This window comes from Argentina silus (genome assembly GCF_951799395.1).
Source record: "Argentina silus genome assembly, chromosome: 4".
Lineage (NCBI taxonomy): Eukaryota > Metazoa > Chordata > Actinopteri > Argentiniformes > Argentinidae > Argentina > Argentina silus.
The window spans coordinates 12,802,607-12,828,493 of record NC_139658.1 but is presented as its reverse complement, the minus strand read 5'-3'; the positions used below and the strand labels follow the sequence as shown (position 1 = coordinate 12,828,493).

At 41.0% G+C, this 25,887-nt stretch overlaps 2 protein-coding genes across 2 annotated transcripts; both read right to left on the bottom strand.

Annotated features, from left to right (window-relative positions):
• Positions 1–1,670: 1,670 nt before the first annotated feature.
• LOC310803070 (fibronectin type III domain-containing protein 11-like) lies at positions 1,671–2,699 on the bottom strand (the record flags this gene model as incomplete). The annotated part of the gene is made up of 1 exon (XM_083667706.1): positions 1,671–2,699. The coding sequence occupies one exon, from the start codon at positions 2,697–2,699 to the stop codon at positions 1,671–1,673; it is 1,029 nt and encodes a 342-aa protein (XP_083523832.1).
• A 10,785-nt stretch (positions 2,700–13,484) lies between these two features.
• Positions 13,485–23,797, bottom strand: LOC310803143 (serine/threonine-protein kinase 35-like). Its single transcript, XM_083667820.1, has 3 exons — positions 23,157–23,797; positions 20,559–21,311; positions 13,485–16,345 (listed from the first exon to the last, which is right to left on the bottom strand). Exons 1-2 carry the CDS (start codon positions 23,638–23,640, stop codon positions 20,590–20,592), a joined length of 1,206 nt encoding a protein of 401 aa, XP_083523946.1. The 5' UTR covers positions 23,641–23,797; the 3' UTR covers positions 13,485–16,345; positions 20,559–20,589.
• Between the last annotated feature and the right edge of the window lie 2,090 nt (positions 23,798–25,887).

Genomic DNA, 25,887 nt, shown 5'->3' with positions numbered 1-25,887 from the left:
ATGCAGCCATGCTTTCATTTTTTTTTTTTTAACCTTGGCCTGTCCAAACATTTGTAGAAGCCTAACCATAATGAACCTAACTTCATAACAAGACTTCTCATGGCCACCGGTGTGTTGGCCATGGAAGACAAGGGAAACTCCAAACGCCTGCCCATCCCTGTCTGAGGGAACTTTTATTTTATTCCTTGACTCAGAGTCGCCTCAGACAGGGATGAGGGATTACATACCTTGCTCAAACTGAAAGTCAAGCTTGTAGAAACTGAAGTGAAAATGGCCTCTTTTACAAGAACAGATCACTTGATACAAAACAATCTATGTACCTCTGAACTTGTGCTTCTGGGCAATGGAAAATAATCTGGGAAAAACAATAGTGAAAATAAATTAATCACCCAAAGCAATGGAGGTAACAGGAAGGTAGGGGTGTGTTGCTGACTGAAGAGGGAAACACAATATATGTTGATACACCGTCATATCCTTTGCCCTGTACTGCTCTGGCTTTAAGTCAATGACATTTGTCTGACCTGTGCAGACTGGACAGCAGGATCTTCAGGATCATTAACCGTAATTAATGTGGAATCTATGGCACACTTCCTCTCTGGTTTGCATTCTGGCCCATGACTCCAGTATAAACAAGAATACAGAGGAAGGAGGAGAAGGATATGGGCGTGTATGGGAGAGCCAAGAAGTCGTCTGGTGTGAGTAGTGCACTGAGGCTGGACCCATAACTGCGCTGGAAATTAGCTGGACAAACCTCAGCACCACAATACCTTCCATAATGCCTTACTTACCTTATTCAAAGGAAAAACACACAAGTTTATTGAACAGAGACAGTGAAAATGTGAAGGGTCAGGAAGGAGAGTGTGTAATACTGTACATGATCTGAAGGCAGCGGCATCAACCATTAGACCGCCCCCCCCCTCTAAGGATAATGGTTTCACCCCCCCCCCCACCTCCCCAGACCACAGTACCCTCATCCTTGGGAAATAATTCAAACACATCCTGCATACGTTGTGATGCAACAAGAATAGGGGTAAGAATGGGTGTGTTTAGCCTTAAACATACTGTGGGTGCATTAGAGAAAACATTCTCATGTTTGCACACCCAACTTCCAGAAAGTTGATTGCACAATACTGAGGGCACTCTGAGGGCAGTCTTTTTTTTCTTCTTTTCTCAACAGGACTCATTCACACTATACCCAATATCAGAAATTTGGCAACAACTGAAAGCGAATTCATTAATCATTGAGTGGGTGGCCCGATATTAAATTGTTTTGTCTAAGCCTTTTTGTAGATGTCTCCAATTATAAATATTTGCATTTTCCATTTGTCAAGAGAAAGGCAATCCCTAATACACACTTGTTCTCTCCTACTCTCTTTCTTACACACACACACACACACACACACACACACACACACACACACACACACACACACACACACACACACACACATACACACACACACACACACACATCTGATACTGTAAACACAGTTTGTTAAGTTAAAGATTGCTGGGTTTGTGAATAATAATATGCATATCAGACCATATTCTCAAAGCCATTCAAACCACCAAACCGCTGCACTCAAATGCAAAAATCTTGTTTTTTATTAGAATTATAGAAAATGTAAAATGTCTTTTATTTCATATAGCTATGCATTAACAGCAACACACTACCAGAGAAACAGCCTCCTCTTTCTCTCCCGGCTCTCCATGGACCCCGCAGTGGTTCTAAGGATAATGGTTTCATTCCAGTGACCATAGACCTGGCAACAGGCATCTGCCCTCTTGACCGTGAACTCATAACACCTCTCAGGCATCAGGTTGCTGATCTGAACGTAGTAGGAGGTACAGGTGACCATTCCCAGGTGGCCCCCTTCCTCCGCGTTGGACGGCTGGAGGAGCTTGTAGCAGATCTCAAACCGCTCCCCAGGCTCCTGCGGCTCCGGCCCCATGATTAGCCAGTGCAGCTTGGCGCTGTGCCCCAACGCCTCTGAGTGCATCTTGTCAAACACCACAGGCATCTTGATAGTCAGCGACAGCTGAATTTGGGGCATCTTGGTGTTGCCAGTCTGGGAGATGAGCCGGTGCTTGGGGTGCAGCTTACCGGGCCCCAGCATAGAGTCAAAGTCCAGCAGGGCCTTGTTGAGCTGCACCACCTTTCGTCGCAAGGGAGCATCCTCCTGGGCGAGGGAGGCCAGATCGAACTGGTCGGCTGTGGACTCCAGCATGGCCTCCAGCTCCTCCTTGCCTTTAAAGATCTGCTCGCAGAGCTCCTCCAAGAGGCTCAGCTGGATCTTCACCTGGCTGGTGCCCAGCTTCTTCATGCGCTCAAACTTCCAGGGGTCTATGAGGTGGAGGATGGTGGAGGGGGACAGGTAGCTCTGCTGCTGCTGCGGTTGTGGCTGCTGTTGCTGCAGCTCCTGAGCCAAGGAAGACAAGTCCGGCTGCTGGACCTCCAGGTAGTAGGAGCACTTCTGGAGGAGCTCCAGACGGTTCATACGGGCCTTGAGGGCGCAGGGGGACAGGTTGGAGGAGAGTAGCTGCAGGATTTGGTAGCGGAGGTCCATGAAGGTGCTCCACAAGTCGTTGGACACTTGGGGGTTGTCTCCTGTCTGGCCAATGCTGCCACAGTGTGTCTTCATGGGGTGCTGCTGCTCACTGATGTCAGCGCTTGGGGGGGTCACCTTCATTCTTTTCATGTTAACTGCAAAGTAATGCATACACTATGTTGAAAACTTCTGTATCTATTTTTCAGGCTAACTGTCTCCTCTCAGATAAGCCTGCATTTAACATAATAATATACACTCACTGAACACTTTATTAGGAACACCTGTACACCTTCTCATGGTGGAGTTGGTGTAATGGTATGGGGAATGTATTCTTTGGGCCCGTTAATACCAACCAATCATCGCTTGAATGCCACAGCCTATTTGAGTATTGTTGCTGACTATGTGCATCCCTTCATGGTCACAATTTACCCATCTTCAAATGGCTACAAAGCAAAAGTCGTCTCAAAATGGTTTCATGAACATGACAATGAGTTCAGTGTTCTTCAGTGGCCATCCCAGTCACCGGATCTGAATCCAATAGAACACCTTTGGGATGTGGTAGAATGGGAGATTCATAGCTTGAAAGTGCACCTGAAAAATCTGCGTGATGCAATCATGTCATCATGGACCAGAATCTCAAAGGAATGTTTCCAACATCTTGTAGAATCAATGCCACAAAGAATTTAGGCTGTTTTGAGAGCAAAGGGAGGCCCTACCCAGTAATAGTATAGTGTTCCTAATAAAGTGTTGAGTGTAATAATAATACACTTCATTAATATAGCACATTTTTAAAACAGATATGCAAATAAAAAACAAAAATATAAGTAGAAAACAGTAAAACACAACACATTAAAAGGAATAAGGGCAGCATCAATTAAAGGCTAGTCTACAAAAATGAGTTTTAAGAAGAGACAATACAGATATTGCTAGCCTAATATACTCAGGCAAGTCATTCCAGTGTCTAGGGGCCCTAAGGGTAAAGGCACGGCCACATTTTGTCTTCCGTCTAGACTCCGGATTGGCCAGAAGGGCCCTGCCTGAGGATCTTAGGCTGCACTGAGGCTTAAAAGTTATCAGTAAAATCTTAAAATAAATTCTAAAATTAACAGGTAACCAGTGTAAAGAGGCTAAAATTGGGGTGATATGGTCTCTTTTCCTAGTTCTGGTTAAAAGCCTAGCTGCTGCATTTTGGACTGTCTGTAACTGTGAGAGGGACATTTTACTGATGGAAGAATAGAGGGAGTTGCAATAATCGAAACAAGATGACTTTTTGAGATGACTTTTTCTAGATAGGCGAATGACAAGAAAGGCTGTATTTTGGAAATGTTTCTCAACTGATAAAAAGATGACTATACAACTGTTTTGATTTGTTTCTCGCAATTGAGGTCAGCATCAAAAATTGCATGGCAGACAGCTAAGACTGTCCTGTGTTGGTATTGTGGAGCTAGGAGGGCCAAATATGACTACCTCAGATTTACTATCATTCAATTGGAAAGAGTTCTGGGACATCCAACATCTAATATCTTCCAAGCAATCATTAAGAGAAGCTAGGAGGATTTTTTTGTGTGATACAATCTTGTTTTCATCTGATACAGGAACAAATTAATCCATTTTTGCCCCCTTGCCTCCTCCTCCTTTATCTGAGAGTGTCATCTGAAGATTACTTTCTTGGGCGCAGCTGCTAACTGTTGTGCTATGTTAATTCTTTTTTGGTCAGACTTTGGTCAGACTTGGAAGGCAGACAAGCAACACTCTGTCAGCACACTGAAAGTAAAAACAGCTGAGGTAAACACAATGTTAGCTGAGGTGATGCAATATTAGGGAGGAGTGCAGATAGAATACATTTCATTTTTTTATGAATCATCAGTGGCATCACGTGTGTTGGCATGTTTCATTTCTAAGACATTGGCAAGCTCCCATGTGTTGGGTGTGGAATGTTGAGTGAGTGAAAGGTCAGATACACTATCTCAGTAAACTTTGAGATAAAGGTTATGCTAGTTAAAGGTTTACCATTCTTACAATAAAAACACTCGCTACAATATACAAAACTGAAAGTACGTTGAAAAATATTTGGCTATAATTTTGCTGATTTGTACTCCAATATGGGCCTATTGTTACAACAATATGTTGTTCTCACATGTCCACACTGACACATATCCACACAGTCATCAATGGCCTAATGATCAGGTTTTCTTTTTTTTTTCATGAAACATTCGGCCACTGAAATACATTCCCATCTCCAATAAGCCTACTGAGAATGGAGGAAATCTCTAACAGAAAGGTAAAATGCTTATTGAAGATAACCAAACCCCTTTTTAAAACTAAAAAAAAAAATGTATTCCCCTTAAGTTTGATACCTTACGGTTTTTGCTCAACATTGTTTGACATGCATGCATAGCTTGTTACCTGCTCCTTCTAGTGCATACAGTCTGCCATCACGTATAGTTTTAAAACATCTGACATCCAGATTTTTTGTTTTTATATCTGTTGTCAGATTTACCATGACTACGAGCTGAAGGTGTGAGGTCATAATCGCCTACATTTGGGGCAAAGTCGCATTCTACTGATGATGCGTGGTGAACCGGGACAAAAAGGTTTAATTTACACTGGGCATTAACATCCGACATCATATCGGATGTATTTACACACTTCAATATGCCTTAAAATATTTGTAAAGATGTTGTAAAATGTGTGCAGTTAATAGAAAATTGTGCGATTTTAATGGAATGCTCAACAGTTATCAATTCGACTGGCCTTAACACATTTCCAGAGTCCCAACCAATTGCGCGTGTAGTCCATCAAATAATACCCTACTTTCTTGAGAATATTATGACTGAAACGTCTCTCAACGAAGCAGCATAGAAACTCGAAATGGGAAGTCATTCAACAATCTCATGCGGACAATATACAGCGTTCGAAAATATAACGTATAGTCAAATGGATAGGTGTGTAATGGCAGGCGTGTAATGGCCAGGTGTGTCATTTTGACGGGGGAGAAATTCAATAGTCGGCAGGTGGACAGTGACTGCACCATCTATGGACGACCACCACGAGGCAGTATAAAACCACTATCAATCTGACCCACTGATTTTAACCAACATTGATATAACAGCTAAAACTGCCTAATATTCAAATTTGAGCCCCAGCTATTGATTTTAAGCGTCTGTTCATTATAGCTACCACACAATGGGCAAATAAATATGGTTAGGTAAACCTTATGTATGAAACAAAAGACTTTCCAAACCATGTGAGTCCATGATTCACTAATTTGATTAAATTTATGACAAACTAATGAATAAAATCCTTATTTCGAGGAATGGCCTTTTCTTGATCAGGTCCTAAATCAAAAGTTTAACTGCATTTGAATTGGAAATATTTTTAACAGAAAATTAATCTGTCAAAGGAGAGAGAAGAAAAGCATTAGAACAATGTATTTCTAACCACAGTGATAAGGTAATGTAACATCATTGACCATGATATAGTCCAGTTTATTTATTTTTAAAGTGCTTCTATAAGGTTAAGTGCACTAATCTGACTTCATTTATGTATTTACATATCATGAACATATTTACATATGCAAATATTGATATGGTGATCATGCAAAATTCCTTGTTATGGGCAGCATTGTCCACAAGATATAAGATAATCAATCACCTCTGGAATTCATTGACATTAATGAAAATGCCAACTCAGTGAATACATAAAATCTCAACCCACACAGGCAGACCACATCTATATTTCAAAGCTATTTTAAAGATCAGTTATTATGACTCATTCATTTCTAAACTCAAACTCATGTACTTTTATTTGTGCTAGTGTTAAAGTAACCGTCTCTTGTTCCAAAAAATTCACTTCAGATTGATGGGGATTAAGTTCTCTTTCTACACTTGTCATGGTGGCTGTGTGGTTTTACCTGTAAAAACACAGAGGAGGGCAGATCCTCTTTCACATATGATGCAAGTTTCCCCTGAAATGTGTCTCACCATTGCTAGAAGTTACAGCACAATGATCACATAGTCATAAGGGAAATCAGACAGTCAGCAAAACTACACCACCTAAACTACACCACCTAAACTACACCACCAAAACTACACCACCTAAACTACACCACCTAAACTACACCACCAAAACTACACCACCTAAACTACACCACCTAAACTACACCACCTAAACAAGAGTGCCTTATGAATGCATCATTATATTTTTCAATCTTCAAAAGAAGATTTGAATCAGAGTTAGCAGAGCCTTAGATCAGACGTACTCAGATTCAATCAGGAGGACGACCTCAACCTCAAATGATTTCAAATAGGTTTAACTGTGAAATGAGTTCAGTAACCGTCTCTTGTTCCAAAAAAATCACTTCAGATTGATGGGGATTAAGTTCTCTTTCTACACTTGTCATGGTGGCTGTGTGGTTTTACCTGTAAAAACACAGGGGAGGGCAGATCCTCTTTCACATATGATGCAAGTTTCCCCTGAAATGTGTCTCACCATTGCTAGAAGTTACAGCACAATGATCACATAGTCATAAGGGAAATCAGACAGTCAGCAAAACTACACCACCTAAACTACACCACCTAAACTACACCACCAAAACTACACCACCTAAACTACACCACCTAAACTACACCACCAAAACTACACCACCTAAACTACACCACCAAAACTACACCACCTAAACTACACCACCTAAACTACACCACCTAAACTACACCACCTAAACAAGAGTGCCTTATGAATGCATCATTATATTTTTCAATCTTCAAAAGAAGATTTGAATCAGAGTTAGCAGAGCCTTAGATCAGACGTACTCAGATTCAATCAGGAGGACGACCTCAACCTCAAATGATTTCAAATAGGTTTAACTGTGAAATGAGTTCAGTGAGCAATATCATACACTGATATTACTCACTGCGTTATCACTGCAAATTCAATGCATGATAACTTTATTTACAAAAGTTTGATTAATTCAGCATATAGCTTTTCTTTTTGCCGTAAAATATATATTCAATCCTGTTATTGGACGGTATGCACAATGTTTAAAATGTAGATCCGAGCTGCATGATTGACGCCTTAAGTCTTATGTCACCAGTGTTTTAGATGTTCAAATGACAACATCTCTGACAGCTTGCAAAGCTATATTTGGATGTATCATTACATAAGCTTTATTATATAATGTTATTATCACCACTCCACTTGGCAGCAGAGTTGTTTTGCTTAAATGTCTTGATCAATCTGATATATATCTAATAGATAATACATTGTATTTGACATCAAAGACAATTTAGAGTTATGTTTCTAACTTGTTTACATATGACAGAGAATGTAAATGTGACAGTGTATAGAAATACATTGCCACTAGGGGGCAGTGTTTCACATGTTTTTACACAGTTTTTCTTGGAAAACAAAGCCTCGGCTCTTTGTGTTTTCAGTTGTCCATCAGAGACAAAGACAATCTGTAATGAGCCTCACTCACCGATGGATGAAATATGATGGATGGATAGAATATACAATTTAATATGTGTGTTTGCAATGCTTGGCTCCTTGATACCTAGGTTTGTACCCAGGTTGAGTCATTAAAGTTAATATAAGTAATAGGAATGCGTCATAAAGTTTAAGCTGGGGTCAACTGTCTGGACATAGGCAGAGTCGTTTTCCATTAGTTGTTAATAGAGGAATAATGTTGAAATGCTGATGGTCCATCTTCTTAACTAAAGAATATCCTCCCTTGCCCTCGAGTGCTATTGTATTTGACTTTTGCAATTCTGTTGTTTACATAGACCTAACCTTTTGACCTTTTTGTGTCTGACGCACAAACTCTCCATCTTAGATGACCAAATAGGTAATGGCCGTGGGAATGCAACATCTGAATGCAAATTGGCCAGCTTGTTTTTGCTTGCCGTCACCTGTCCACTGTAACCTAAAAAAACTCTTTAAAAATGTTGTAGCTTATGCTTGCTAGGCCTCAACACTGGAGTTTCACAGACAGAGTTCAGACTGTTGCTTACTTCTTGTGTTTCAGCATTGACCATTCGCACTTCTCTCCCTTGGGTGACAGAATGTTCAATAATCTAATGTTATCTATGACCCTTTTGCTCAGGCAACAGAGCTATGTTTGCAGAGTCACAGAAAGAGATAATCCACAGGAGGTCAAATTAGTATTACAATTTAAATGGGGATTAACTCAAGAGCATTTAGTGGCCTTAACCTGGTTACACAATAATACACGTTGATTGTGCCAAATACCTTTTGTATGAGGTAAGCACCATTCAAGTGTGAATGGTATTAAGTATGAAATAATCATACGTTCTGTGACTTCATAATGCAGATACGTGTGTGAGTATGTGTGAGCTGTAACTCAATGCCCAAGTCTGGACCTAGCTTTGCTATGTATGTATAAGACATGCATATTTCTTTATGTCCATAGCAGTTTCTACATCATATCTGTCTGTATACATGTTGTTAACAATAGTAGTAGCTTGTATCAATGGAACAGCGGCCCTTTTTTCAGTGTCCAATGATCATTTACACACTCTTGACTTCAACAGGAAATTGAACCCTAACCCCGCCCAGTTGTTATAGGGCCAATGAGATACGGATTAACCTGGTTTCACTGGCAGGAGGAAGATAAACACTATGTGTGTCACTCTCTGTCTCTGGGGACAGGAAATACACAGGTGTTGTGGACAATAAGACAGGAAATCAGGGGTTATGTCCATTTCCTAGTGTTGCAACATCTGAGGCACCCAAATACACTTTCAAGCATGTCACACAACCCGAAAGACAAGGAGGTTACAGTTTTTCAGATTGATCATATGAGTAGTTTGATAGTGGACAGACATGTGGCGTGGCACATTTATCAGTTGGAATTACGGTCCATACACAAATGTACTGCATTTCCCAAGTAAAGGTCTTGTTAAACGATTATACAGGACAAGGCCAAAAATATGGTAATAAATATCAGAACTGGTCAAAAGGCAAAGTGGTATACAGCCTCTACAGCCTCACTCTCTCAAGCTGATACAATTAGCAGGATATTTCATAAAAGACCCGTTAAAAATGAGGCTCCTCACTTCCCCTAATAGACATATCCATGACATGTTTACTTCCTGGAATATAATCTGAGTGTGTGTCCAACACCACCAGCAGAGCTGCTGTTACAGCTGCAGACTGCAGTAAGAGGAAATTGAAAAGCTAAACACTGTGCACGAGAAGGCTTCAGTCACATGTTCTAGATTGACATGGTGGTGTTATGGCATGTTATGGATTTAGATGGCAGAAAGGAGGCCTGTAATTTGAAAGTTCAACTGGTTCAAAGCCAGAGGCAAGCAAACTGCACTGCTGGTGTTTATTTTGTTTTCATGGACAGGAGTAGTTTTGCATTAATTTCCAATGAGGAATAGCCTCTGGGGGGTAGTGGTTATAATGTTGTTAACACCTCCGAAACAGCATAAACATTTGCAAAGAACCTGCAATGCAGTTTACATTAAGTCTACAGTTGATTGAATTAGGGTCTTTGAGTGGCTGTTAGAGGTAACATAGGGGTAGCTTTGACGGTCGGTTGTGTGCCCCTGTAAACGAGTTGAGATGGTAAACTCACTCCTCAAGTTCAAATACCCCCACCCACACTGTAGAATTGCTAGCTTTTCAATAGCATAGCTGGTTAACATTGGGTATTTGAGGAGACGGTCACATGTGTTGGCAAGCCAGAGGTCACAAGTTCGAGACTCGGTGGGAGCAACTCCAGTTGTGGGGTTACTGTGTGCAACAACTTGCCATCTGTTTCATTGGTGCCTGTGACCCAGATACGTAGTAGGGCTTAGCTCCACAGCTGGGCATGATGTGGAGGGGTGAGTTTTGCCGAGTTGAGATGGTAAACTTGCTCCTCAAGTTCAAATACCCCCATCAGTGCTGTCCAATTGCTAGCTTTTTGATAGCATAGCTGGTTAAAATTGGGTATTTGAGGAGGCGGTCACATGTGTTGGCAAGTCAGAGGTCGCAAGTTTGAGACTCGGTCAGAGCAACTGGAATTGGCTACTGTTTGCAACCACTTGACGCTTGTTTCCAACCCTGCTCAAATAGGATTACTCTCCAAGTGCTGAGTCAGGTTTGTAAACCACAGAGGGAGGTGACGTGTTATGACACACCTAAATCTGTAACACATCTAACAGGTTTTAATAGTCCAATCTGTTGTGTTCATGGATTGGTGAATGTGTTACTGGTAGTCTTATGAATACTGAGAGGGGGGGGGGGGGTATTCTATAATGAACACATTAATATTAATGTATGTCTTTCAAACTAGCAACAATGTCAACTTTCAAAATAATTGCTTTATGTATTTAGTTTGGTGTCATTCTCCTTTAACATGTCCTTATATTGTGTCCTTTGGGTATTGATCTGGGTGGGGCATGCACAATACAGTACACTTACATAAGAGCCATTTAAAGCACCAGCTAACACAGCAACCAGCTAACACAGCAACCAGCTAACACAGCTAACGCTGCAAACAGCCATAATTAGGGTTAGGGTTAGGGTAAGGGTAAGGGTAAGGGTTAGGGTTAGGGTTAGGGAGTTGTTCTATTTCCTGACCAGACACAACTTTGGGCCCTTGTTGTATCAGTTACCTTCTCCGATTGAGCATTCCACAGACTTGTCCTACTACTCAAAACAGTGTTGATCTGTCAGCTGACATACCATCCCTCCCTCCTCCATACGATGAATGGTTGTTCAAACATGCCTGTTAACCCCTCCTCCATCCCCTATTCCCTAGATGCCACATCCACCCAGTCTTTGAGTGCATGCAGATACACACACACACACACACACACACACACACACACACACACACACACACACACACACACACACACACACACACACACACACACACACACACACACACACACACACACACACACACACACACAACCCTCCTTCCCAACATAGCCTTTCTCCCCTCACCCTCTCACCCTTCACAGACGACACCTCCCCCACACTGAGGAACACACATCTTGTCTATACATTCTCTTCCTGGTAACTGTCCCACCTCCCCTGTGCTGTGTTCCCCCTTTGGCTTATTTGTCAGTGGCTTACTGTAGGCCTACAAGTGTGTCTAGTCTTTTAAGTTCATACAGTACATACATGGCACCACCAGTTGGAACACCTGGTTTTGATTGCTCCAGTATAACAACAGCCTCCTTCAGCCCCCCAACTGAGTAGAGGGGGAGGAGTGTGGACTACAGCTTTTCTGGAATTGTGAAATTATCTCACCACTCTGGTACCCCTGCAAGAATAGACCAGGAAATTCTCTTGGGATCCTTCCAATCAGAAACAAGTATCCATATTATCATTGTTGACAATGCAGTCAATGCCTCTGTGTAATAAAGGGTTAGGGTTAGGGTTAGGGTTATCTGATATTTATTACTGCACATCTTAAAGTCAATAGACTATAGACTATGTTCATATGGGAGATAATGAGTCTTATGTATGGGGTAGTCAAAAATATATCTCCCCAGTGCATGTCATGCATGACTACAGTATGTGAACACAGGCATGTTTGCATTTCATTGTAGAGGTCAGCCTTTGTTTCCTGTGGTGGCCTGTTTGACCCTTTTATGGCTATGTTAAAGCTCTTAATGAGGCGGGGACTGTTTCTTAGACGACCCTCCCCTGGGGGGTCTAGTCTGTACTGGGGGGAGACGCACATAATTAGAAGGGGATCGAATGTGTGTGAGTATATCTGAGCACCAGCCTCCATGGTTTTGTTCACTGACAAGGTGCATAGACTTGTCAATATTTTATGTTCATGAAATCTACATGGATTGATGACCATATAGGCTACTGTATCACCTGTTCTCCTGAATGTTCTGGAAAAGAACCAACAAAAGAAAAAGATCTTTATTTTCATCATAAAAACAATTGTAGTAATAATGTATGTCTTGTTCTATACATCTTTGTAGATATAAAGGAAAAAGTGCAAAACAAGTTAAACACATTTCTTGTGGACAAAATGTGGAATTTGTTTTGTCCTCCAACCATTGTTTTTACAGTTGTATGTTTCACATCTTTTCGGTTGCCAAGATAATGTTTTTGTGACTGCTGGAGAGGGTTTTCTTCTTCCTGAAACAATAGAGGCAGTTATATGGGGTGTGTTTTTCCTCTTTTGTTCATGAAAACAGCTTTACCCAAGAGGGAACTCACCTGGCCTGATGTCTATCTTAGAATGTGTTCTGACATGTTATCCATCTTCTACATGAGGTAATCATGTTTGTTTTAATGAGAAGACTCCAATAATGTGTGATGTAAGTGGGCTTGACAGCTCTACTGACACCTTACAACATCTTTTTGAAATCCACAGATCTTATCCACCACTACCAATGATTCACTTCCCTCATGAGTGAGCTTTGAACATAAATGTGTGAGCTACTGATAAATCTTAAGTGTGCATTCAAATTAAAAGAGTGCAACGCTAAAGGTGCCAATGACTCTTATCTAATTTAGGAGTGAGCTATTGGCATTGGATGTTGTGTTTTGATAACTGATAAAGCTGTTTGTTGTGTAAAACCCACGTCATGGAGGTCACACACACACAAAGGTGCTTTAAGCTGGAAGGCCATTTCACATACCTGTTTGATAAAAGTAATCTGGAACAAAGCATGTTCTTCAATACAACAAGTATTTCATGAGAATCAACATTCAATACAATGAACCCTGAAGGAGACGGCTTCTCGTTGTAACAAAGGCATGGTTAGACAAGCACAGACAACAGCCAACAGCCATAATAGCCAATGCCAACATGCTTTAGTGAGAACATTGAGTTGGTTTATTGCATTCTCACTCCAGACCCACTACACACTTCCTATTCTCCTGGAGAGAACAAAACTCCTGATGAAAGAATTGGTGAAAGAAGACCCAAAGCAACGTTTATTTTGTTTTCATACTTTATTTGAAGAGAAAGCAAAGATGTACGATGCCAACAACACCAACACATTTCTTTACTGAAGTTAACAGCTCTAGTAAGCTAAGACCATAACAGTGACTTCCTTTGAAAAGAAAAACAATTCAACATCACAACAAGATTGAGTTTCCTCCTATAATCCCTTTGAGAACGATAAGAAGCAGAGAGGAAAAGAAACTGATCTAACCTGCTTCATTGCACAGTGTTTCAGAGTGAGGGATGGTTGCATAGAAGAGCGTTGTGTGTGAATGATCAAGGGAACTACAAAGACCTGACAGGGCTGCATCACCGGTGTTATCCACTGGAACATGGCATGATTGCCGAAGTAAAGGAACGTGAGATGAAAAGTGTGTCACTAACCACAAGTTAACCATACATTACTAACATCAGACACATCTGTGATAAACCAAAACCCAGCAGCAAGGAGGAGTCAGTTCTACGATACCAAATACAACTGAGACTAGTGGGATGTTTGGAGGCATTTACACTGTAACCCTGCCATGGCACTTCTCCATGGTCCACTACAAGACTTTAGATAGTCTAACGATTGCATTAAAATTGGTGTTTTTAAGGAACTATTAAAATAAACTATTCTAAAAATACTCAAACTAAAAAGGTAAATTATGTCAACATTGATTTTACAAAGGGAAGACTGAGGCCAGAAACTATTTTAACAGATGCTGCCCTCCCCTCAAATAGCTGGCCATTTTACACAGACAAGATTTTACTTTACCTCATTTACAGTTTGGGTTAGCTTGGCCTGGTCCCTTTCGTTGGCTCAAAACATAAAATTGGAACTTGAGCTAGCTTCCCTCTTAAAACACTGGTAAAAAGACCGGAAAAGAAACATGAGGTATATTTCTGACTAATGCAAAACAGATAAACCATAGAAACTGATGATTACTGTATTAGAAAGATAGTTTACTTTAATGTACTGTAAGCTTAAGCCAAATGTAAACATAACTAGCTGACAGGAACAAACAGCAAAAGACAAAATAAATCCAGTTATTCTTTCATAATTGAGATTAATAATTGGAGGTGAGATGACCCTTTCAAACTAATTCTTCGCTAAAGGAAAAAGGAAAAAACTAAAATACTGTTTAAATGGAACCGGCAACTCTTGATTTCAACAGCAACAAGATTAATAAGCTTCTACTCCGACCAGGGAACATCTGCAATACAATCTCTTGCCTTCACAAATATCAGAAAATCAAAACATACTGAATTGATGAAAGTCTGCAGATGTGCAGGAAAATATGAGGTAGTAATACAAAGGATGACCAGGATCAAGTCCTTAGGCCACTTGTGTGGCCAACTAGTGACTGTAAACCACAAGAGGGACTAGGGTAGGAAAAAACCTTTACCTGAACATGAAACTTGGAGAAACAGATGATAAAAATGATCATGCTTTGCAAAGTTGCAACTTTGGTTACATGTTAGTTTGTTCAATTGTAGCCATTTTGTATTCCAACTTTCCATAATTATGGTGTTCCAATGACAAACAATATTCCCAATAATAATGGTATGCAACAATTACTATTGAGGCATATAAAACTAGGCATTATTCAACGATGCCCGCAAATTTGACAAGAATGCAGTTTAGGGGCAACTTCGAGATAACAATTAAAAAAGAAAACTTTAGTGAAAAGTAAAATATGAACAATTCCCCATAACATCTTAAAAAAAACACCCAACAATATTACTGCAGTGTGATGGAAAAAACATCATTCACAAAATACATGAAAAACATCTAGGAGTCAATTTGAGTTTACATTTTTCTACACTTTCCCTTATACTCTTACTCATGATACTTTCTCTGGGAATTTAACCTACCATTGGAGCAGTTGAAGGATAACTGATTTCCATCTAACTTTCTCTTGCAATCCTCATAAATTCAGGAAGAAAAAAAGTCACCAGTATTCAGAATGGGTGATATCATTGTATTCAATCTCATTACATTTCAAAAAAGGGCACCCAATGGCTTTAAATGCACACATTTTCCAAAGGAAAACTAAATTAAAAGGACAATCTGTACTGAATTCAAAAATTAAAGTGTCAAATTAAAGAGGAAGATCAAATGGTAATCTCAATCACACTTTCAACTGATTAGCAATTGTAAGGCACAGGGGCGTGAAGAAAGAAAGCTCTCTCAAATTGTAGGCTTCTTGGGATTTAGATAATCTGTTTTGATTGGGGGGAACAAATGGGCATTGTCTATTTAGTTTTGGAGTTTCAGCACTAGCCAATTGGGGTTCAAATCAACAACCTGCTCACCATTCTAGGCTTAGCTTTAAGTAAAAGAAGAATCAATACAAGTTCAAGTGAAACTAGAGGGAAATCATTATGTAGCAGAATGAGTTCCCTCAATGGAGGATGGGGGCAAGATGGCAGGTGGGGTGTCAAGTGAAGCATGCAGACTTTATAGGGCAACAAGAGTCCCCAGGTGTTGAAAATATCAGGAACGCGTCTGGATACACAGCGCCACCGCCTAACTGTGTTCTGCATGAACAGGCAAGAAAACACAACACCACATTCAGTTCAACATACATGGCCATCCTACCAAGCAGCAGATATAATAAAACGTATATCAACAAATAGAGTATGTCACCATTATCTCATTATCGCTTAATTTCAGGCCAAGTAAAACATTCGCTGTATTAATATCGGTTGAGACCCATACTGTAAAGAAAAAAACAAAACTGTTCCGTCTGTGGTATCCGAATTGCAGTTGAGCTGAATGCCTTTGTCTTCACATTTATCATGACGCAAGTTTCACAGTCTTCAGAGGCTTAAGTCCCTTTCACCGATTCACTGGGTCCAGGAAAATTGAAAGAAGTATCTGTAGAAAGAAAGAAAAACAATAAATACATAATTCAAGTCAAGAGATCAGTGAAAAAAAAAAGAAAAGTTGATTGGTTTTTACTCAGCCCCAATATCACCAGTTGTGGTGGCATTACACAGACATTTCAAAATGGTTAAATAGCCTATGGATAATGTACGAATATTCACACGGCATGTGATATTTTCCTCACCCTGACCTTTTTAAATGGATTATGCTATAAAATGGGCTGTGATGAGGTCATGCAAGTTGATGTGTCTGTTGCGTAACCTTAATGCGTGGCTTAAGCTCAAATGGGTCAGCCTGACGCATCAAAACACAGAGGCTGTAGATACTGCAAAAAGAATCAGGCGTAAACAAACATGGAGGCCCATCCGGCTCCTCCACACTAGGGCCAGCTGAACGGGACCAACCACTATTAGCCACTCCCTGAGGGTCTCAACCATGATGTGTGTAACGTCATCAAGGAGAACTGAGTGAGTGTGTGTTCGTGAAAAACAGTTCTACGATGAGACCTGGCAGTCTTAGTTCTAATACTAATATGCTATATAAACCGAACTGGCATGGTTGCTTTTATAAGCTCTAAATAGGCCTATATGACTGAGATCATGAGACTGTCTCCCTTAAGATCTGCTGAGTCAATGCAGCAAGGCTACATTCTGCTGCAGTCCATTAAGAGGCTACGTAAAGTCAGAGTCATCTGCAGCAACCACTGCAGTGGGTCTGAGTCACAACCAACAGCTGACTGAACTCACTGATATATTACATATCAGCAAGACAAACTGTTCATCATCCTTTCATCACCCTCTTTGCATGGATACTTTAAATGGGATAAAGAGGGAGGATTGACTTTCCTGATATAACTGTACAGATTAAGGTAGTAGCAGCACAATATTGTACACACAGACAATAATCCTGCTTCTTTGTGTGACTGTCTTTACAGGGGACTGGGAAAACCAGGACTGAACTTGGTTTTGTAGTGACAGTAGCTTCATTGGGTCCCATTCAGGGGTTTCTACTGGGGTCACAGTCCTGGCTTCAATCAAACTGGGCAGACACAGTCGCTGAGTCTGGGGCCAGATAGACAGAGTTTGGGGGGTCCTGGAGTCCAATACACACAGGTCTAATATACTGGCCCATGTAATCCTTTTTTGGGGATAAAGGATGTTGCTTCACAAACCATTGAGGCAATTTAGCATTTAATATGTTCTGCTATAAACTACGATGTTTCCTTTTTGGAATGTGGTGGCAGTGGTGACCAGTGCAGTGCTGTACGCGGTGGTATGCTGGGGGGGCAGCATGAAGGAAGGTGACACCAAGAGGCTGAACAAGCTTATTAGGAAAGCTGGTTCTGTCCTCTGTGTACAAATCATGGACAATCCCTCCCATCCCCTACATGTCACTGTGGCAGAGCAGAGAAGCTCCATTAGCAACAGATGATTACAACCACATTGCACTGAGGAGCGCTGTAGGAGATCTTTTCTGCCTGCCACAATAAGACTGTACAACTCCTCCTCCGGCTGGCTCGATCGGGGTGATCAGAGTCAGGCTGGGGGGATGTTAAATCATACTGGACTGGGTTAGGGTTTGTTGTTGTTGTTCGTGATGTACTGTAACACCTTCATTTCCCCTCAGGGATCAATAAAGTACCTAGAAACCTACCTACTGCTGTTAACACTGAAGATGGCTAGGCTCCCAGTGGTAGATATGTGCTTAGTGATGCTGTCATTATTTCCCACAAACCTGTTATGTAACTGGTTTAAAGGAGGATTTGGGGGGGATTTATAAGCTCAACTCCCTGTTCATCGGGCTGACATGTTGTGATAACCATCGCTGTGTCACCACTGTTGTGACAGTGGGGAGCTTGTATTTAGGATCAACCGGGTGGATTCACCTTTTGTCTATCACACGCAGTCTAGGCCCTTTTCTTGCTACTGATAACAAGGCTCTGGTCCAGTTATGAGCACGCCTATAGAGGATATAGGCCTAGTACACACTGTCGTGCCGTTCAATGCCTTTCTCAAGGGAAATGTTATCTCCCCTGCAGTTTATGCGTTTCTTCTGTCCTAAATTCGGTTTACGATAACACTTTTCCAGACAGCACTGTTAAACAGCACTTATGGTGCCTCTGGTTGTAACTACATGCATGTTGCAAGACGTGTGTTCTTTCATAATAAAAAACATGTTATTCAATTATGTATTCATATTAGGGCTCTACAGTTCAAGAAAAGAATCACACTTTAGTTGACAAGTAATCCGGGGGAAAAACAGCATCAGATTTCTATAACAACTTCAGACCAAGGACAAGCTAGAGTACAGCTAGAATAAGTGACACATAGCCAAGTAAATAACAGTGTTGTTCCAATGAAGCTCCGTTCAAGCAATTGGCACCCTTTGTCCTAATCTATGGGAACGGCAATTCGCGCCATTGATTTGGAGGCCATCACTAATTGTTTAGACACCACTTTGGATTTCTTGTGTAAAAAAAACTCACCTCCTAAATTGCAAGGTGAAAAATAAGGTGAGAACATTTCCACATCAGATTAATCAACTAATAGGAAAGAATCTCTAACTGTTTAATCGACTGACAGCCCTAATATCCCTTTGCTGTAGCTCATGTTCTTTTATATAATCACAACACATCTCTACTGCAAGGTTTGAGGTCACAAAATCAATTTCTATCACTATAAAGACTGCTCAAAATCACACATTATTATTGGCTCAATTCAATGGCCTAAGATTAATTTCTATCACCTCTAATACCTTCATTAAGGTCAACCACATGGGGAAAATATGAGCAGCAGCAACAATGCTGTACATGGGCGTGTTAAGCTCATTTAGCTTGTGTAGATACACACGGTGTCATTATTAGAAAGAGAGAATGATTAATCCCTCACTAAGCCGATGTGTTTAAGTGCAGCAAGAGCAACAACAACAACAGCCGCCATGGCAGAAGTGCAGGGAGTGGAGCAGGGGATGGAGACGGGAGGGATGGGGTGGCTGGCCACTATGAGAGCATGAAGGGAGAGGGTCGCAAGGGGACTCTTATTGGGAGAAGAGCAACCAACTAACCCTCCTTTTACAAGACTCCCCTCCCCACACAAAGCTACCAGAGATGACCTCTTTATAGAATGACATTAAGATGCAAGTCTTAGGCAACAAGATCACAAGCAATAGTTCTCAATTAGAGTACATAACACAGCAGCATAAAACTGGCTATTTTAAAAGTGCAGAAAATACCACAAATATAACATTTAAGTGATGAACAAACAGAGCCTATGATCATCCACCCTACTTCTTCTAAACACAGGCATTTGACGGATGATGGACTCTTCCCTCAGGGCAAGGAAAGGGGAGGGGGTAGTTGCATAAGAGGTATCCCAGCATGCCTGGGGAGAAACACAGACAGCCCTTCACAGATTCAAGCAGGCAGACAGCGTGAGAGCAGCTGCAGCTGGAGAAATGCTGGGTCAGCCCGTGCACGCCATCAGTAAACGTGTGATGTCGACAGAGAGGAAAAAGGGAAGACGCTACCTGAGAATGAACCCCATTTGCTGTTGTCTAATAAGAACATCTGCAAATTGATTTCTATAGCCTTAAACCATACCACAGTGTTTCAGAGGATAGTGAGACAAAATCGTTACGATGATTCGGCAGTCCAAAGTCTCCTTTCCTGTCTTGGGTTATGTTTGCCTTGAACCCAACAACACATACTAGTAAGCACATTAAGGAAGAAGGAATTTGACAAAAGGAATGTCTAGCTGGGAGAGCTGTGGAGACCATAAATACACTGCAGGCCCTAAGGCAAAAATGCAAGCGCTGTAAAAGACAACTAATCAAAGCAAGGCAGGCTACAAAGTCCTTTTTTCTAGGGGAAGAACACTGTCTACTCCTCAAAACACAGCCACAAATGCTGAAGACAGCAGAATTAATTTGAAAGCAACTGAAGAGCAAAGAACAATTTGGAACGCGTCTATGAACTGGGGCTCTGATGAGAACATTCTGGCACCACCAATTCTGTGGTCTGATATCTAGGTCAATCACACATGCCTCTGCTGAGCCATTCAATGAATACCTTTCATTCTGTTAAAAAAAATAGTGACTTGAATAATAAACAAAAGTACATGAGACAAAACAACAGTCAGCATAAATCATAACCAACTCAAACAGACAACACACAAAATAACATCAAAAGGGTGAACGGAATAAGTACCTGGAAAAAGGTATTATTTCCACTCCGAGGGTCAAGCAGCACAGGTGACCTGGTCCATCCTGGTCTGCAGCTCGAAGGCGTCAGGCCGGTCCTGAGGATTGACCGCCAGCATGTCCTGCAAAAGCTTTTTCACTCCGTCGGACATGGAGGATCTGCGCTTCTGAGGGATGTTTAGTACCATCTTTGGGTTCTCTAGCAGCGCCTCGCCGACGGGCACGATGTCCGTGCCTTGCCTTACGTACGTACCGAGCAGCTCACGCTTGGACTCTGCATCAATGAAAGTGATCCTCTCCAGCATGGCCCATATGATGATGCCCAGAGCAAAGATGTCCGCCTTGGCGGTGTAGTGGCCCTCCCACACCTCGGGCGCCATGAAGAAGTCTGAGCCGCAAGCCGATGACAGCCAGAACTTGTTGACGTTGACAGCGTTTTTGTTCCGGTCTTGCCCTTCCTTGTCCTTCCCGGCGCCTCCCAAGCCAGCACATACCTTACTAAGACCGAAGTCAGCCACTTTGAGAACTGGTGTCCCCGACTTTTCGGAGATGAGGATGTTGTCTGGCTTAAGGTCACGGTGAACAATATTGTTTTCATGCAGGAACGCGACAGCACTTGTGAGCTGTACCATGAAGCTGTTGTTGGTCTGCGGGTCTGGCCTTCGCGAGAGGATGAACTGGTTGAGGTCCCCACCTTCACAGAACTCCATGACAAACCACAGGTAGCAGGGCTCCTCTGGGTGACTCATCACTCTCTCACCTGCAATAGAAAGTGCACAGTGGTAAACACAGTAGACAGTGGTAAACACAGTAGACACCAAACAGCAAAACAATTTGAACAGAAACATGGACTTCACTGAAACACCTACTAGGCCTATAAGTGGATCAAAATCCATTGTGAGGTTCAACGCTTTTACACACTGACATTTACACCTTGTTCTAAAAGGATGAGGGGGGAGCTCTAGCAAAGGGCTCATGACGCAGTAATGACTGGCTAATGATGCTTGTTGTTCAGGTTGCAGTTTAAATAGAGCTTAATAACACCACAATTGAAAACATGACTGACATAACCAGGGATGAAGTGGTAGAAAAAAGTAGGTCAACACTTAACACCGATGGTAAAATCAACACATTTTTGTAAAACGCATTTAAGTGTATTCATCTTCCATTGCACACTTGAATATTAGGGATAGGCCTACTTACTAACAAACTGGAGTACCACAAAGCAAGCCATAGCAGATGCAAGTTGTCAGTAAATTCCTTCAACATATCAATCTCCTGACTCATCTACAATCAACCTCAGCTGTTTCCACTCTTAAAAACACTGGGATTGGAGGCATCACTTGCCACACATCCAAGATTGAGATCAATAATATGAGTCAATCTGTTCATCTTACATTTCTAAAAGACAATTGTAAAACTGTAAACAAAGGATAAAAGGGCAAGTTTAAAATTATGTTAGAGGCAATCAGTCATGTATGATTACATCACAGATAGCCTAGCTCAGTAATCAGTTGAAACAATCAGTGACTCCTTGAAATGTCTGAAAGCTTTCTAACTACTGTACTATGGATTTGTACAAATGAATCTGCTGAATAAAAGTATATACCGGTAGGCCAGTATCTGATTATCGTATAGGCTACCTATCACAGGGCCAACTAGAGGTTTGTAAACTCAAAAGTGCTCAAACAAATAAACAAAATGACATGGAACTGTTCTCAGTGGTGTTTACTACCACGACCGGAACCTGTCAAGGGCTATATTCTAATGCAACTCAGAACAGGGACCTCATTGGACATACATTAATTATCCATAATGTATTAGACATATAATCTAATTGAAGAGAAACAAGCAACCAACAGCTCAACGCATGTTTACTGCATGAGACAAAACTAAAACATGTCAAAACGCAGATTACACGACGACAACAAATCTTTCATAGTGGACCTTTGTTATTTTGAGTCATGATATGGCTTACATAACTACTATGGGCCAGCAATTGTGACAGGAGGGCTCTATCCATTTGGCTACAGCTGCTTCCATTTGGTGTGCTCCAAAATGACGACCCCCCCACAAAAGGCGCATGTGCTACACAACATCGAGAAAAAAACAAAAACTTTCAAACCAAAATACGCAAATGACCGGTAGGCCTATGAGGCAGTTTTGTGATAAAGAAATAACCAGTCGAGGCTCGACGATGAAACGGTGATTGATCCGATGAAGCATAGTTGCTTCAATAATCAAATGTTTCAACGCGTTCAGTAGACCTACGACCTCAATTCAGTTCCCAAACCCAACGTAGATGATCACGCCATGTCAATTAGCAAAACTACATTTATCAAAATTGACTCAGAAATCTAGAATAGACAGGACAATCATGACAAAGGAGTGAAAACAGTCCGCTTATATCTTATTACGTCATCCATATTTGGAACCACTCCGTGAAGGCAACATTGTTTCAACTGCAACAGATTCACTTACTTGACTTTCATTGCATGACATGGCCAACATCTTAAATAGGGCTGTTATGACAATTGTATTAGTCTATAGATAAGGGGTCAGAAACTTTTTTTTTTTTGCACTAGGCTATAGACCTTTTGAATACCTTTTAGTGAAGTCTCCACCAATCGTAGATACTGTTTGGATCGTTTGTTTCCATGACTCATTTTTTGAGCCATGCCGTTTCTTTGTAACACACATTCTTCCAACTGCACCACATTCTCGTGTCGTTTCTCCAGGCTAGCCAGGGCCCAAAATTCGGCCAAGGCAAGCTCGACATTTTCTGGTGCATCGCATCGAAGTTTCTTCACTGCAACTCTCGCACCCGACCTACGTGCGACCGCCTCGTACACCACGCCATAGCTGCCCCTTCCCACTTCACGGAGCAAACTGTATCGGGGAGCCATGACCCTTCTCTCCAAACTCCCATTCTTGAGAAAACCACAGTCATCCTCCATGACATCATTGTCGTCTGTATTCCCCACACTCAACGATCTCAGGACGTTTGCATTTTCCCGTTTCACCGAAGCATTTCTTCTGCATGCTCGTGCACTCCTTGTTCGTCTCCGCCTGTTGTCACCTGTATCCATTAGTGTCTTCACGTTAGAAACGAACGCTCGAGGAAATGACAATTTATAACATTCATAACTCAGAGACAAAAGGCGTTCTTTGCTAACGTATTCCCGTAGGTATACGGAAATACACTTGATATAGTGCTACAATTGTTATGGTAACACCGCGCTCGACGAATTACATTATAACCGCTACCAACTGAACAAGAATTCAATGGTGGGGGAGGGCGGGACAGACTGTCCCATTCATTATATGCAGGGGTTCCAATCGGAAGAACGCGATTCAATTTCCCCTGTGAAAGTCTTATGAATATAATTAAATTATATTTTAAACAATATAAATACAAATCATATACGTTCCTTGTAAAAGTATATTTAACAAATGGTCCCTGAAATAGGAGTGAGTGGCCTACAAACACTTCACCTCTAAATTGATTTCGACAATCCGCTTAATATGCAATAAACCATACAAAAAAAAAGCAAATATGACTGTATATCTTTCCCAATTACAAATGTATTGACTTTGGCCGGTCCCCCTTATGTTTCCACAGAATGGTTTCTCCTCTCCAGCATGGTCCTTCACGTGCGCGCGATCCAACGCTGAGAACACGTGTGGGAGCACGCAGGGGCAGCTGCACAGCGACGTGCACTGGATCAGAAACAGGATGAGGACAAGGGGAGAAGAGCGACAGACTGTTATGTAAAAAAAAAAAAAAAAAAAAAAAAGCAATTACTGCTGTACTTATTTCACATAGCCTGCTGGACCCCAAAACGGGTTAGGGATAGTGGGACAGTGTATTAGGCCTTGTGTAAAATGCAAAATGCAAAAATGACTCCAAATAGCTTTTTAACACTTAACTTTAATATCAACACTATAAAGAAATAACATTATTTGTACTCAAATCAATTATTTCAATCCCATGTGTAAAGGTATTGCATTATCGCTGTTTTGTAAATATGCATTTAAATGTGTTGCCTCCTGCTTTTCAATGACAACATTCCATTGGAACAATACATCCTATATTCTGGTCAAATTAAATTAATTATCTACGCTTGCTTATCACTGGAAAAGACGGAAAGCTATTTTATCATCAGTGGATGTAAGCTAGAAATCGCATATGAATTCCTGATTATACAGCAACTACCCAAAAAAACAGAACTTACATGAGATGAGTAAACTCATTTCCCTATTTACCATAGTTTGACTGGGTTGATCTTTAGACAACAGGTTAATTTGTTAGACAACAGAGTTGCCTTTATACACCATCAGCCTCTATAAAATGCTGTAGAAGATGGCCACAGATGACCTAATCCGTCCTCTCTGACATGTGTCTCTGATGAGAGAATGTCTGAGGGTGAAATGAGTATGCTTCCCAAAACTCATTAAAACCAACAAACCAACATTGTTTTCCAGTATAAGGATGTATCTGTTGAAATGACCTATGTTTGGTGCATTTTATAATGCTTGGTTGGTTGGACTGACCTGAACTGTCCCCAATGTGCATCATGTGATTTTGCTGAATAATAAAGGCAAGTGACACCATAACAAATATGTTGGGCATCCAAACAGAAGCTATCCTCTTTTCACAAATTAAACACATTTTATGTTGGTATTAATAAGAAGTTACAAGTGTAGATGATTCACATCTGCTACAATAGCACATGTCATTGGAGAATCCATTAATTTTGGACCTTGGTGTTTGCAAATGGTCTCAGAATGCATCCATTATGTTCCACTGGACACAGATATGTAGGCTACTTTACACATGTATTATGTGTATTACTGCATTTAGTGGTGGGAGTCTTGATTCAAATATAATCTTATGAAATTTCATTAATAACTTGAATGCACTATACTATAAGTCTTGGGTTTGAAACATATTCGCTGAGAGGTTTGGTTCTTCTCACCAATGGCAGGGATACTTATTGGGCCCTGATGCCCCCATGTGTGCATCAAATAAACTGCATCTTCAGGCATGTTTTCACTGAATTAATATCTATCTTTTTATAATATTCATTTTTGTTGGTATCTTTTTATAAAATGTATTCAACTTTTTATAAAATCAAAATAAGAATTAAATGATTGACAGAGGCCAACAAAGCATGCATATAGGAATGCCAACAGCTACACACACTACTTCCTTCCTTACAAGAGTGAAACATTTAGTTATTGGTGAAACCCCTGTCAATGAATGATGAATGAATGATGAATGAATAACTGGTATGCATTCATGACATGTGAGGGGAAATGAGGATGATTCTAAG